We start from the raw sequence: 16483 nt of genomic DNA, 5'->3' as shown, positions 1-16483 counted from the left end.
GAAGGCAAAAAAAAAACATGTGGCAAACACTAAGCTCCACATTGGGGAAAAAAATTCCTTCCCGACTCCATACGACAATCAGACTAGTTCCCTGGATCAACGCCCTATCAAGGAATCTAGTATATATAACCTGTAATATTATACTTTTCAGGAAAGGCATCCAGGCCCTTCTTAAATTTTAGTAGTGAATCCCTCATTACACATCATGCGGCAGAGAGCTCCATAGTCTCACTGCTCTTACAGTAAAGAATCCGCGTCTGTGATTATGATTAAACCTTCTTTCCTCCAGACGTAGAAGATGCCCCCTTGTCCCGTCTCAGGCCTCAGAGTAAAAAGATCAGTAGAAAGGTCTTTGCACTGTCCCCTCATACACTTGTACATAGTAATAAGATCACCCCTAAGCCTTCTTTTTTCCACAGTAAATAACCCCAAGTGTAATAACCTGTCTTGGTATTGCAGACCCCCCAGTCCTCTAGTAACCTTGGTCGCTCTTCTCTGCACCCGCTCTAGTTCAGCTATGTCTTTCTTATACACCGGAGACCAAAACTGTACACAGTATTCTAAGTGTGGTCGCACTAGTAACTTGTATAGAGGTAAAATGATGTTCTCCTCATGAGCATCTATGCCTCTTTTAATGCATCCCATTATTTTATTTGCCTTTGCAGCAGCTGCCTGACACTGACCACTAAACGTGAGCTTGTCGTCCACCAATACACCCAGGTCTTTTTCAGTGACAGTTTTGCCCAGTGTTTTACAATTACGCATATAATTATACATTTTATTTCCTCTGCCCAAGTGCATTACCTTACATTTATCCTCATTAAATCTCATTTGCCATTTATCAGCCCAAGCTTCTAGTTTACATAGATCCTCCTGTAAATATAAAATTATCCTCTTCTGTATTGATTACCCTGCAGAGTTTAGTGTCATCTGCAAATATTGAAATATTACTCTGTATGCCCCCTACAAGGTCATTAATAAATATGTTAAAAAAGGGGGGCCCAATACTGACCCCTGTGGTACCCCACTGTTAACTGAGACCCAGTCTGAGTGTTTTCCATTAATAACCATCCTTTGTTTCCTATCACTGAGCCAGTTCTTAACCTACTTACATATATTTTTCCAGTCCGGAACTTGCCTCCTCATAAAAACTGATCAGATTAGTCTGACAGGAACGGTCCCTCGTAAACCCATGTTGATATTGGGTCATGAGGGTCTTCTTCTTCAGATACTCTATTATAGCATCTCTTAGGAAACCCTCCAGGATTTTACCCACAGTAGAGGTTAAGCTTACCGGCCTATAATTTCCAAGTTCAGTTTTTGTCCCCTTTTTGAATATTGGCACCACATTTGCTATTCGCCAGTCCTGTGGTACAGACCCTGTTATTATGGAATCTTTAAAGATTAAAAATAATGGTCTATCTATGACGTTACTTAATTCCTGAAGTACTCGTGGGTGTATCCCATCCGGGCCCGGGGATTTGTCAACTTTAGTGATTTTTAGACGCCGCCGTACTTTCTGCTGGGTTAAGCAAGTGACATTTAATGGAGAATTTTTGTTATCACTAATCATGTTTTCTGTCATGTGATTTTCTTGTGTAAATACGGTTGAAAAAAAATCATTTAGCATATTGGCTTTTTCCTCATCCTCATCCACCATTTTACCCAGACTATTTTTAAGGGGGCCAGCACTATCATTTTTTAGTTTTTTACTATTTATGTAGTTAAAGAATATTTTGGGATTATTTTTACTTTCTCTGGCAATGATTCTCTCTGTCTCAATCTTTGCTGCCTTGATTTGGTTTTTACAGAATTTATTTAATTTTCTGTATTTATTTAATGCCTCATCACTACCTACTTGCTTTAGTTCTCTAAATGCTTTCTTTTTGTCACTTATTGCGCCCCTTACAGCTCTATTTAGCCATAGTGGTTTCCTCCTATTTCTAGCATGTTTATTCCCAAAGGGTATATATTGTGCACAGGTCCTATTCACGATGCTAATAAATATCTCCCATTTGCTTTGCGTAATTTTATGTCTCAGGATATCGTCCTAGTTTATTGCACTAAGATCATCTCTCAACCGTTGGAAATTTGCCTTCCTGAAGTTTAGTGTCTTTGTAACCCCTCTACTACACATCTTATTAAAGGTTACATGAAAACTTATTATTTTGTGATCACTATTACCCAAGTGACCCCCAACTCGTATATTTAATATGCGGTCTGGCCTGTTGGTTAATATTAGGTCTAGCAGTGCCCCCCTTCTTGTTGGGTCCTGAACCAGTTGTGAAAGGTAATTGTCTCTCATAGTTGTCAAAAACCTATTACCTTTGCTGGAACTACAGGTTTCTGTCCCCCAATGTATTTCAGGGTAGTTGAAGTCCCCCATAATAATGACTTCTCCTTGAGTCGCTGCTTCATCTATTTGCTTTACGAGGATATTCTCCGCTGCTTCCATTATTTTTGGAGACTTATAACAAACCCCTATCAGTAATTTATTATTTTTTCCCCCTCCTCCTATCTCCACCCATAGGGACTCTACATTTTCATTAGATTCACATATATTCTCCCGCAAGATGGGTTTTAAGGATGATTTTACATATAAACACCCCCCCACCCTCGCTTGTTTGTACGGTAATTTCTGAACAGACTATAGCCCTGTAAATTAACTGCCCAGACATGGCTCTCATCCAGCAATGTCTCAGATATCCCCACCATGTCATAATTATTTTCCAACAAAATTAATTCTAATTCCTCCATTTTGTTGGGTGAGGCTTCTGGCATTAGTGTACATGCATTTTATGTATCTCTCTGTACCTCTATTCGTTCTTACTATATTGACTGTTCTAACCCCACCCCCAATTTCTTTATTTGTGCCCAGGTCACTATCTGCACTATCTTCCCCACCTATAAAATGAATACCCTCCCCCCCAAATCCCTAGTTTAAACACTCCTCCAACCTTCTAGCCATTTTCTCCCCCAGCACAGCTGCACCCTCCCCATTGAGGTGCAGCCGGTCCCTAGCACAGAGTCTGTAGCCAACTGAGAAGTCTGCCCAGTCCTCCAGGAACCCAAACCCCTCCTTCCTACACCAGTTCTTGAGCCACTTATTTATCTCCCTAATCTCCTGTTGCCTCTCTGGCGTGGCACATGGTACAGGTAGTATTTCCGGGAATACCACCTTGGAGGTCTTTGCTTGCAGCCTAATTCCCTGAAATCATCTTTAAGGACCTTCCACCTACCTCTAACTTTGTCATTTGTGCCAATGTGCACCATGACCGCTGGGTCCTCACCAGCCCCTCCCAGTAATCTGTCAACCCAATCAGCGATGTGCCGGACTCGAGCACCAGGTAGGTAGCACACTGTGCGACGATCCCTGTCTTTGTGACAGATTGCCCTATCTGTTCCCCTACTAATTGAGTGGCCCACTACCAGCACCTGCCTGGCCTGCCCTGCTCTCCTATTTTCCCCCTTACTGGAGCTGACACTCATCCGGCTTTCAGGGGACATGCCTTGCTGCAGCAGTGCTACCCCTGTACCGACACTCCCCTCATCTGCCAACTTTGCAAACTTATTGGGGTGTGCCAGATCAGGACTAGCCTCCCTGGCACTCTTCCCTCTACCCCGCCTTCTAACTGTCACCCAGCTAGCTGCCTCACTGTCCTGCAGCTCCCTACTACCACCCTCCCCCACATCTACCCCAGTGAGCAGCTGCTCAGTGAGCAGCAGACTCCTTTCCATATTGTCAATGGATCTCAGTGTTGCCAGCTGCTCATTTAGATATAGTACCTGGGCTTCCAAACGCACAACGTGCACACATCTCGCGCAGCAGTATGCAACCCCGACCGGCTGTTCAAGGATTGCATACATGTGGCAAGATGTACACTGGATAGCATTGCCAATAATGGAGCTCATTTCCTAATGGGGATTGCACTAGACAGAAATGTTAGGTAAAAAGAAATGTAAAGAATTACTAAAATACAGACAGCAATTCAGTCCAAATTCCTCCCTTCCAAACTCCCTGAATCCAAGTCACTGAACAACAAGTCACACACTTACTTCCGTTTGCACTTACGCTCCAGTCACACTCAGCTCGTTCACACTCGCTAAGGAAAAAGATTTAAAGAGGTGTTTTTTTTTGTTCTTTTTTTTCCCCTTTTGCAGCAATGCACCCTACAGCTCAATGCACTTCCAAAGGACTGTTTTTCTCCTATGAGAAAAAAAGTGATGGAGGTTTCTCAAGCTTCTCTTTGTATTAGGGCTCATACACACGACCGATTTTCACGTATGATTGTTATCTGTGGTTTTCTATGGGGCTGTGCACATATCCAATTTCTTCCTTGCACCGATTTGTCACCAGAAAATATCGGAGACATGTCCGATTTTAATCAGAGGGTCGGATCACAATCAGCCATGCAATTCAATGGGTCCGTGAAAAACTCAGACCATACTCAGATGACATCTGAGTGGATCCGATTTTCATGGACTGTAAAAATGGAGGAGTAGCAGCTTTTTTTTTTTCTATTTCTCCACACATGAGAAAAACAGATGACACTCGGAGCACATTCTAACCAAACCCTGATCAAAGTCTGCTCAGAATAATCGGTCTGTTTTTCTCATACATGGAAAAATTGGACGTGTGAATGATCCTGTCATACAAAGTTTCCAATAGGGATTCCCAAGGTGGATCAGACAAAGTTATAAATGGTGTAAACGCCTCCGGAAGAAGCAAGGTGAAACGCGCGTTGGGGTGGAGCATTACCTGTCTGGTGGACTTGATCAGCATTTCTGGTTTTAGGTAATAAGTATGTTTATACCATTTATAACTTTGTCTGATACATCTTGGGCACTCCTATTGGGAACTTCATATAACAGGCAAATATATATTGTTCACAAGTATATTTACTAAAATTAATATTAATTATTAAAATTAATTATTAATATTATTCAGCAACTATCTTGTTTGTTATTTTATACATTGCCCCAAAAAGGTTCTGTTACTCCATCTCCTCTTGGCATGATGCTCCTATTTTTTATATTGTCTAATTGTATAATTTTTGTCTATTAATAAAATTTTATTTTTTTTATACCTAATAATTTTTAAGACACTTCTAAGAGACCTATTGTCTCAGGGGTCATTATATTTCTATTGATTGTAGAGTGCTGCCTTTTCTAAAGTAAGGGTTTTTGGGACAGTTATGTTTATCATATTCCTAATTAAGGGTGTAGGTGTGCCAGGCGATGTTCACACAGAGTCATGGTTTTTGACACTTTTTTTTTGTACATGGCATTTTTTTTTATTATTTTTATTTCTTTCCTTTCATTAACCCCAAATTTTTAGAAATCTGTGACAAAATACCTATGCAAACACCAAAGCATGAAATCAGCAATAAAATAATTAACCTGCGGCGAATTTCAAAATCATTTTTTTGAACTGAAATGTCCAAAATGAGGAGATAAGATTTGTAAAAGCTCATTCACATGGCTACGACTCTATTCACATGTGCAAATCAGAGTAGAAAAGCTGCAGCAAATATGTCACCGGCACCCTAAATATGTAAGTCTGTAACAGACTTCTCATTTTATGTTGTGACAGCTTTGTAATCGTGTTCTGCTGCGCCATGATTACTCGTTATACCCCTGCACGGTTGGGGATTGGCACCGAATATGGACTAGTTAAAGGGGCTGTCCGGCCACATTCAGACTAGACGTATCCGGGATCGTTCAATACACTTGTATTGAGAGAGGCCGCACACGTCTAGTTGGTATGCGACTGCATGTATGCAAATCGCATACTCATGGTCACACGCCTGCCAGCTTCCGGCGCCAGCACTGGAGAATCCGTACAGCGTATGCTATAAAGATTCACAAGTCCGGAGTCACATAGAGTGACTACAAACTTGTATCCCAAGGCTGGACAACCCATTTAATACACTAATATGTTGCAGGTATTGGTACCAAATTCAACTCGTAGCATTTAGACATGATCGGGTTAAAATGAGAAACCTTGTTCTCCCATCGTGCCAGGCTGGGCAAAGATGTCCGGGGCAGTGGGGGTGGAATGGTGGCAGATAACAGGTCATGAAATCCTCTATCGATCTATCCACAGCCTGTAACTGAACTACCCAAAACAACACAAGGGGCCTTTCTCTGCGGGCCTCCCAGAACAAAACGCCTGTGTGTCCCGCTAACAGATCAAGCGTTCTGTCACTTAACACTAAAGTCACGTTTTATTATTTATTTATCACGGAATACAAGGGATGCCCACTGGGCCTCATGAGAGTGAGAAGCTGGTGAAACAGGGAGGGGGACAGTGTGCGCTTCACCATTTTGGCTTTATGTTAAAACTACACATTATATATGTCGACTACTTCTAAATACAACACAGATGGGCAGATTTATCTAAACTGTCTTTGTTGCCCACAGCAACCAATCACAGCGCAGATTTCATTTTGCCAGAGCAGTTTAAGATGTGAAAGCTGAGATCTGATTGGTTGCTATGGGCAACAAAGAGAGATTTGAGGCCTAGTCTTTCGTATGTGCATCTGTGGAGCGCCAATAGTAGATGGGGCCTATTGGCACCTCCAAAAGTAGCTTCCTAGGGGGGATGATAGGAAAATAACAGGGGGTCAGTGGCACTATGATAAATAATAATAATGGTAATATTTTGAAAACCAAGGGACTCATCTGTCTATGTAAAATGCCCCCCTGCTGTCTGCATCTCTAAGAAGTGTAAAGCCCCCCATTCACATTAAACTAATGTCGGCCGAACCCACCAATATATACGGATTTGGTCGACAGTCTAATATGCATGGAGGCTCTTAACAGATGATGTCGGGGAGTTAAAAGGGTATTCCCATCTCCAAGATCCTATCTCAATATATAGCAGGTGTAATAATAATATTAGAAAATACCTCCAGTTAGAAATGTAGTATAATTCTTCTGATAAACTATGTCGCTTACCCCATGTGCAGGGCATTGCAGTGCCTAAGGTATCTAAGGTTACGACCACGCATTTAGTGACAGTTACTTGTTAGTGGTCGTAACCATGGATACCTAAGCTACTGCAATGCCCTGGACATGGGGCAGTGGCATACCGCCAAAGTAATGTCTGACTTTCATTTGTTCATTTTCATAGTTTTTTAATTTATTATTACTTTTGTCAGATTCAAGTTATTTCTGTGACCATTGTGGGTTTTTCTTTCATTAAACAAGGGGTACCAACAATTTTGACCATGTGTGTACATAGGAAAAAGCCAAAGTATATATATATATATATATATATATGTGTGTGTGTGTATGTATGTATGTATATATATATATATATATATATATATATATATATATATACAGTACATACATATACACTGCTCAAAAAAATAAAGGGAACACTTAAACAACAGAATATAACTCCAAGTCAAACTGTCCACTTAGGAAGCAACACTGATTAACAATCAATTTCACATGCTGTTGTGCAAATGGAATAGACAATAGATGGAAATTATTGGCAATTATCAAGACACCCTCAATAAAGGAGTGGTTCTGCAGGTGGGGACCACAGACCACATCTCAGTACCAATGCTTTCTGGCTGATGTTTTGGTCACTTTTGAATGTTGGTTGTGCTTTCACACTCGTGGTAGCATGAGACGGACTCTACAACCCACAGAAGTTGCTCAGGTAGTGCAGCTCATCCAGGATGGCACATCAATGCGAGCTGTGGCAAGAAGGGTTGCTGTGTCTGTCAGCGTAGTGTCCAGAGGCTGGAGGCGCTACCAGGAGACAGGCCAGTACACCAGGAGACGTGGAGGGGGCCGTAGGAGGGCAACAGCCCAGCAGCAGTACTGCTACCCCTGCCTTTGTGCAAGGAGGAACAGGAGGAGCGCTGCCAGAGCCCAGCAAAATGACCTCCAGCAGGCCACAAATGTGAATGTGTCTGCACAAACGGTTAGAAACCGACTCCATGGGGGTGGTATGAAGGCCCGACGTCCACAGATGGGGTTGTGCTCACAGCCCAACACCGTGCAGGACGCTTGGCATTTGTCACAAAACACCAGGATTGACAAAGTCGCCACTGGCGCCTTGTGCTCTTCACAGATGAAAGCAGGTTCACACTGAGCACATGTGACAGACGTGACAGAGTCTGGAGACGCCGTGGAGAGCGATCTGCTGCCTGCAACATTCTTCAGCATGACCGGTTTGGCAGTGGGTCAGTAATGGTGTGGGGGGGGCATTTCTTTGGAGGGCCGCACAGCCCTCCATGTGCTCGCCAGAGGTAGCCTGACTGCCAGTAGGTACCGAGATGAGATCCTCAGACCCCTTGTGAGACCATATGCTGTTGCAGTTGGCCCTGGGTTCCTCCTAATGCAGGACAATGCCAGACCTCATGTGGCTGGAGTGTGTCAGCAGTTCCTGCAAGATGAAGGCATTGAAGCTATGGACTGGCCCGCCCGTTCCCCAGACCTGAATCCGATTGAGCACATCTGGGACGTCATGTCTCGCTCCATCTTGCACCACAGACTGTCCATGAGTTGGCGGATGCTTTAGTCCAGGTCTGGGAGGAGATCCCACAGGAGACCATCCGTAACCTCATCAGGAGCATGCCCAGGCGTTGTAGTGAGGTCATACAGGCACGTGGAGGCCACACACAATACTGAGCCTCATTTTGACTTGTTTTAAGGACAGTACATCAAAGTTGGATCAGCCTGTAGTGTGTTTTTCCATTTTAATTTTGGGGGTGACTCCAAATCCAGGCCTCCATTGGTTAATAAATTTGATTTCCATTGATGATTTTTGTGTGATTTTGTTGTCAGCACATTCAACTTTGTACAGAACAAAGTGTTCAATGAGAATATTTCATTCATTGAGATCTAGGATGTGTTATTTAAGTGTTCCCTTTATTTTTTTGAGCAGTATATATATATATATATATATATATATATATATATATATATATATACAGTGGGGAAAATGAGTATTTGATACACTGCCGATTTTGCAAGTTTTCCTACCTACAAAGAATGGAGAGATCTGTAATTTTTATGGTAAGTACACTTCACCTGTGATAGACAGAATCTAAAAAGAAAAAAACAGAAAATCACATTGTATGATTTTTACATAACTAAATTGCATTTTATTGCATGAAATGAGTATTTGATCACCTACCAACCAGCAAGAATTCTGGCTCTCACAGACCTGTTTTTCTTTAGGAGCCCTCCTACTTTGCACTCATTACCTGTATTAATTGCACCTGTTTGAACTCGTTACCTGTATAAAAGATAACATCTGTCGACACAATCAATAACACTCCAACCTCTCCACCATGGCCAAAACCAAAGAGCTGTCTAAGGACACCAGGGACAAAATTGTAGACCTGCACAAGGCTGGGATGGCCTACAGGACAATAGGCAAGCAGCTTGGTGAAAAAGCAACAACTATTAGCACAATTATTAGAAAATGGAAGAAACACAAAATGTCAATCTTCCTCAGTCTGGGGCTCCATGCACGATCTCGCCTCGTCGGGTAAGGATGATTCTGAGACAGTTCAGGAATCAGCTCAGAACTACACGGGAGGACCTGGTCAATGACCTGAAGAGAGCTAGGACCACAGTCTCAAACATTGTCAGTAACACACTATGATGTCATGGAGTAAAATCCTGTGGGGCACGCAAGGTCCTCCTGCTCACGCCAGCACATGTCCAGGCCCATTTGAAGTTTACCAATGACCATCTGCATGATCTAGAGGAGGCATGAGAGAAGGTCATGTGGTCAGATGATACCTAAATAGAACTTTTTGGTATCAACTCCACTCGCCGTGTTTGGAGGAAGAAGAAAGATGAGTACAACCCCAAGAACACCATCCCAACCGTGAAGCATGGTGGGGGAAACATCATACTTTGTGGGTGCTTTTCTGCAAAGGTAACCGGACGACTGCACCGTATTGAAGGGAAGATGGATGAGGTCATGTATCACAAGATTTTGGCCAACAACCTCCTTCCCTCAGTTTTAGAATTAAAAATGGGTCTTGGCTGGGTCTTCCAGCATGACAATGACAAGAAACACACAGCCAGGGCAACTAAGGATTGGCTCCGTAAGAAGCATTTCAAGGTCCTGGAGTGGCCTAGCTAGTCTCCAGACCTGAACCCAATAGTAAATCTTTGGAGGGAGCTGAAACTCAATGTTGCCCAGCGACAGCCCCGAAACCTGAAAGATCTGGAGAAGAATTGTATGGAGGAGTGGGCCAAAATCCCTGCTGCAGTGTGTGCAAACCTGGTCAAGAACTACAGGAAACGTCTGACCTCTGTAATTGCAAACAAAGGTTTCTGTACCAAATATTAAGTTCTGTTTTTCTATTGTATCAAAAACTTTTTTCGTGCAATAAAATGTAAATTAATTATGTAAAAATCATACAATGTGATTTTCTGGATTTTTTTTTAGATTCTATCTCTCACAGGTGAAGTGTACCTACGATAAAAATTACAGACATTTCTATTCTTTGTAGGAGGGAAAACTTGCAAAATCGGTAGTGTATCAAATACTTATTTTCCCCACTCTATATATCTATATGGTATATATATTAACAGCTCAACTAATTTGTTACACATCCGCACAGCAATAAGAGTGATATGCCTCACCCATTTCCCATGCAGTCGCTTGTTTAATTAAGATTGATTTGCTTTTCTGTCTGGTCTGGTATAACGTGTCTGGAACATGCCTAAATATCACAGCCATGTCTATCTTGGGCACATCTGCCAAAGTACATGAATAAGACAGCTATGTGGCATGATTTTATAAAGTATATATCGTCTAATCCATTCCTGGTATATATGGTCATAAACTACTTTACCGAGTAAAAACAACCCCTTAGTTTGGGGTATATGAACATTGTAGAAAGGGGCGATTTTTGCAACTCCCTTCTTTGGGCATGGAGCTAGCAGACCAAGTATTTGTGTCTATGGTTGGTCATTTCAATGGGCAGGATGTAATACTACATAAATAGTGGCAGTGATGGGGGAGATATGTGGCCGGCTTCAGCTTCCTCTAGGCATGGTACTGTGCGGATTTTCCATCTGGATTTTATCCACCATATACCCGACCCGTGTGAACATACACGCAAGGAGACAAGCTATTTTTAAAAGTTACTGCACTTTCATAAAACTTTTGACATTCAAAAGAAACATGTCAGAAACTTTGATTGGTGGGATCCGAGTACTAAGACCTCCAATGATCGCTAAAACGAAGGGGCAAAGGTGCTGATCGCCGCTTTCCTCCGAGACTGAAGATGGGCTCAATAGAAACGTTTATGGCCCCAATTTGTCAGTTATGTTTTTTTTTTTAAGTGACTTTTCTTGTTTTGTCTTGTGGTATTTGTTGCTGTGTTTTTGCGGCAAATTCTTCAAAATAAAGCACACTAGTTGATGAATTTTGTGCAAAAACAAAGATGTTCGTTTTTTCTTTTATCTTTTTTCGTGCCTTTTTAAAGAGTAAAAAGTTGCATGATCCTTTACAATGTTGCATAAACTGTAACATTTGCGTAAACATTTCTACGAGCAAAAAAGTAAAAATCACTCCATGGGAGGATGGAGTTGGTAGGGGGCGGGGGGCAGGAGTTAATTTTCCCAAAAATTTTACATCTTTTTAAAAAGTCACAAAAAAAAGGTTCTGGACGCAAATATCTTGAATACAAAATGCACAAAAAACAAACGAAAAAGTAAAAATTACACTTTAAAATAGGCGCAAACTAAAAGAAGAATTTGGCAGAAAAAAATAAACAGCCTTAAAAAAGAAAAACAGACAAAAAACAGAAAAACAATAATGAATCAAGCACCACAAGTGCATTTTCAGTCTCCAAGAAGAGCAGCTCTCAGCTGCCCCTTGGCATTAGCGATCGGTGAGGGTCTCCGTGCTCACACCAGGGGTGTAACTATAGAGGGTGCAGGGGTTGCAATCGCACCTGTGCTGTGAAGCCTAAAAGGGCCCTTTAGATCATATAAGAAGATTAATAGTATTAAAGACTTGGATGCCCTGTCTCAATCGCTGAGGTTCCAAGCACTAGGACCCCCACTTATCCTGAGAATGAAGGAATGGTCGATCATGTGCACCTCCTCTCCATTCATCCTTATGGAAGTGCCAAAGACCATCTGAGCGCAGCTCTTGGCTATCTCTGATGGAATGAATGAAGCGGAGGTGCGTACGATTGACCACCGCTCAATTCACACGGGGCGAAAAGCCCCAATTCTCGGGATCGGTGGGTGTTCCACTGATCGGAACCACAGCGATCAGGATGCTATCACTTATCCTATGGATAGGGGATAAGTTCCAAACTTGAAAATACCCCTGTTAAAGCCCACAAGCTGCAAGTTATGCCACTGACTCAAATTCCCACTGATCTAAAAAGATCTCAATGACAAGTCAAAAGTTTCTCTTTAAGTCGTCCTCTTCATTTTAGGCTGAGTGCTAAACTATAGCCTCCTTTTACCGCTCCAACAGAGGTTGTCACCCAGCTTTCCCTGACTCCTGAATAACAAATCTGCTCATTTATTGCAGTTTATTGGATATTTATGGAAAACATACTCTAATATATTAGAAAATTGCATGAATAGTAATTCCCTAAATGAATATTATCATTGAAGTAGCTGCATTAAGACAGTGGTGTAGTCAGGGGAGGTTGGGGGGTAGTAAAAGTTTTTGGAACTTTGGAAGTCTTTGGTAATAGAAGGTTCTCTCTGCACATTATATGACCATATTCTGGAACTGCTAGTTATGCAATTTCCTAATAGGTTCATCATAGACAGATCTAGACCTTTCCAGTTCAACCTTTTCGCAGCAGTTGATTCCACATTTACCTGGACCCTGTACTCAGGTCAGCGTAGTATATTGCCGTATGCGAAGAATACATTGCACATGTAATGCAGAATTTGGCAAAGAAGTGCAGACAGGGTGCACAGAGATCACACAGGGGCACCCGGAAGAGGACTTCCCCACTAAGGAACCTGCAAGGGGGAGTGATGGACAGGCCCGGGTGGGGGGACCAGTTGTGCCAGGAGGAGCGGACTACAGCTGCCAGACTGTTGCATTCTTTCAGAACAATCCGCTCTAGACTTGCACATACACACATACACATACATACAAAGCCAGGAGGAATGAAAAATATGAGAGCGCAGGTTGCTGGCAGGGAAATAGGTTGCTGTAGAGACAGGTGTGTTTGTTTGCCAGCTCCGGGGGTGGCGCCAGGTGGTATTTTGTCACAAAAAAACATCATTTGTGGCGACACTGCCCATTGTGGGCAAGTGCAGACATTGGCACACCTTGCCCCATTCAGCTGCTACTACATCTATGCCAGCTTACATTGCATGTACTGTTTATAATCAATACCCCAATTATTTGGGGGGCTTCCACTTGCTAACCCGATCCATGTACCTGTCCTATGTACAATTACAGAATTTAAATTTTTAAGTCTCATTCGTAACGAGGAGTACTCACCCTTCTCCGCAGAGCATCAACCCAACGTAGAGCACGGTGTGACACAGGTCCAACACGCTCAGCTTCAGTCTCATACTGTTTTCGGGTCGTCCCTTACCCCACGTGTCAGTCTGTAGGAGTTTTTTCTTCTTTGCAGATTACTGAGCACATTCTACCTGCAGGATTGGGGAAAAAAAATTAAAGTGCATGGGTTACGGATGAGCACAAGGAGGCTCTGGATGAAAAGAGTACCATAGAGCTTCCCAGTCTACAGAGCTGTCACTGTTCCTTCCAGATGCAAAGCACCACACAATGCCACTGGTGTCTGACACTGCTTCCCTCCCCTGATGCCTCCTTTGAACGCCTCCGAAATCTCCAAGGAGCTCCATGCCCACCTCTAGCAATTCAATAGCAAAGACCCATCCAGTATATAAGCCGACAATTATACCCCCCAATAATAATAATAATAGGCTGGTACCTTCTCCTGGGCACAGAGGGCACACATCCTGTCCTTCAGCCTGGTGAGACGACGTAAAGTCACCTGTGGACAGGTGGGTTCAGTCTCCATACCTCGCAGATGAGCAGATCCTCGCACTTGTGCCTGCCCTGTACTAATTTTACCTTTATGTTTGGAGGCGTGTGATAGTTTTCGGATGGGGTGGAGGGGTGTGAAGGAGAAAGGTGGGTTAAACAATTCACTTACTCCTGCCAAAAAAATATTCTCTCCTATTCATTCCTCCAGCACCTGCCCCCTCCTTTGAGAAAGAGGACTGGAAAGAGGGGGGAATAACTCGCTGGGTGGGACATACTGTCAAAGGAACAGCGAGTGATATTGCTTACAATCAGGGTGCTTGCGGCCAGGTTGTCTTCAGTTCCAGCTCCCGGGAGCAAAAAAAAAATGCAAAAAAAGATGAATGTAGCAAGGTGAAGGCAATGTAGCCTGCAGGGCTGTCAGCACATAGGGAGTGAGGGGGGGAGACTTATCACAAATCTCGCTGACATCCTCTGCTACATATCACTTTCATATTAATATCTATGGAAGCTATACGTGTTAGGAAATATGTCCTGTCCGACCAATCACAGCGCAAGACACCTGCAGGCCTGTATTTATCACGCTGCCGGAGGGCGCTGTGAATGATGATGCACGTGAAATATTACACAAGTAGAGATTCCTCATAGAAAAAAAATATGCATGAATGTATTATAGTCCCCCATCACCCCGAGCAGAGCATTCACAGCTATGGCATACTAAGACTTAAAGGACATCTCCACCTAAAACTTCTAAATGACCTTACAATAATCCCTGAATACAGCATACTTTTTTGCATGTTTTAAAGATCTAATTTTTTTTTTCAGGGCTGCTTTTTGTTGAGGAATCAGTTCTATTTTGCAATGGCCTTTCTAGGGTACACACAGTATAACTTCATAACTTCAATAGATGATGACTTGGAGATCGGTGGGGTTCTGACTCCTGAGAACGGACTACTTAGATGCCCCATTGGCATGAAACCATCTACAGTCGTGGCCAAAAAGTTTTGAGACTGACACAAATCTTGGTTTTGTTGCTTCAGTGTTTTGGAATCTTTTAGTCGGATGTTTCTATGGTTACTGAAGGACAATTATAAACATTCCATAAGTTTTTACACTTTTATTGACAAATAGATGAAGTTTCTGTAAAGACTCAATATTTCCAGCGCTGCCCCTTATTTCTCAAGACTTCAGCCCTTCGCCCTGGCTGCTGGATATTGGCTTCTGGGCCAAATCCTGACTGATGACCGCCTGTTCTTGTCTAATCAGAGCTTGGAGTTTATCACAATTTCTGGGTTTTTGTTTGTTGCTTTTTGAGGATTGACCACAGGTTCTCAATGGGATTGAGATCTGGGGAGTTTCTGGCCTTGGACCCAAAATGTCAATGTTTTGTTCACCGAGCCGCTTTAGTTATCCCTTTTGCCTTGTGACATAGTCTCCATCATGCTGGAAAAAGCATCTTCACCACCTTGTCCTGGATCATTGGGAGAAGTTGGTCTTGGAGAAGGTTTAGATCCCATTCTGTATTCATGACAGTGATCAAACTCGTGAGTGATCTCCCTCCAATGATGAAAAGCCCCCACACATGACTGGTCTCGCTCACCTTCTCTTCTCCGGCCACCATTCTTCCAGATGTGCCAAACAGTCTGAAGTTTCGGACCCTGACCTTCTCTATGCATCAGTCATCAATATAAAAGTCCTGAACAACCCTTAGGTGCCATTTTTTTTTAACGTAAAAACATGTAATTGGGGCTAAACAAAAAATCCTTTGTACTATTGGGTTTCATGAAAAATGTTGCCTTCTCTAGCCTCTGTGTTGCACTGTCGATTGCTGGCTGCAGAATGAGTTAACTGAGAATCCGCCAGTCGGCCCATTATGATGGCAGCTTGTAACTCTTTTATCTGTCTTTTTCTGAGCTCCTCTCAGCTGATTTCTGATTTCACAGCCCATATCAATTTAGAATTTGCAGGGAAACGAGTCTGTAAATTTTATAAAGATATCCGACAGCAGAAATCACTTTTAGCCCCAAATATATGCATTTAAATTAAAAAAAAAAGTCCCCAAAGGCAGTCAACCCCTTTATCTGATTATAGGGGGAACCCGACTGCCTCGGTCTGTCAAAGTCATAGACTTTGAATGGATATAAGGCAAATTCTTGAGTCGTAGGTCTTTAGAGCAGCGAGAACTAGAGTGTGGTCTTCCGTTCTGGCGATCAGTTGGGGTCCCATCGGTGGGCCGATCTACGATTTCTTATGTATCTAGTAGATGTTTTAAAACTATTTAGGTTGGAATACCCCTTTAAGGATATCTGAAGATGCCAACAACCTCATAATGTAATTGGGGACACATTTGGTTCATGAGCCGCTGGTTGAGAAACCCTGGTCTACATATTGTTCTACAGAATTTTAGATCACTTACTCAACTTTAATTTCTTAATTTGGTCATCTACGTGTCCTGACTTGTAGCGTCAGATCTTTAGGACATACAGTATTTTCCTA

General features: G+C 42.6%; 1 protein-coding gene across 2 annotated transcripts in view; it reads right to left on the bottom strand.

Annotated features, from left to right (window-relative positions):
* LOC141154262 (protein Wnt-7a-like) overlaps positions 1-14108 on the bottom strand; it is a 28782-nt gene extending 14674 nt beyond the window's left edge. Inside the window, exons 1-2 of one of the 2 annotated variants that reach the window (XM_073639897.1) lie at positions 13935-14108; positions 13478-13632 (exon numbers count right to left, since the gene is read on the bottom strand). In XM_073639897.1, coding sequence (XP_073495998.1) covers positions 13478-13551 — 74 coding nt within the window. In that variant the 5' untranslated portion in view covers positions 13552-13632; positions 13935-14108. Of the gene's footprint in view, positions 1-13477; positions 13633-13708; positions 13796-13934 lie in introns of those variants that run through there. The other variant, XM_073639898.1, reaches the window with a different exon arrangement.
* Between the last annotated feature and the right edge of the window lie 2375 nt (positions 14109-16483).

This window comes from Phyllobates terribilis, unplaced genomic scaffold (genome assembly GCF_046119375.1).
Source record: "Phyllobates terribilis strain yellow unplaced genomic scaffold, ASM4611937v1 Scaffold_7__3_contigs__length_470593459, whole genome shotgun sequence".
Lineage (NCBI taxonomy): Eukaryota > Metazoa > Chordata > Amphibia > Anura > Dendrobatidae > Phyllobates > Phyllobates terribilis.
This window is presented reverse-complemented; position numbering and strand designations above follow the sequence as displayed.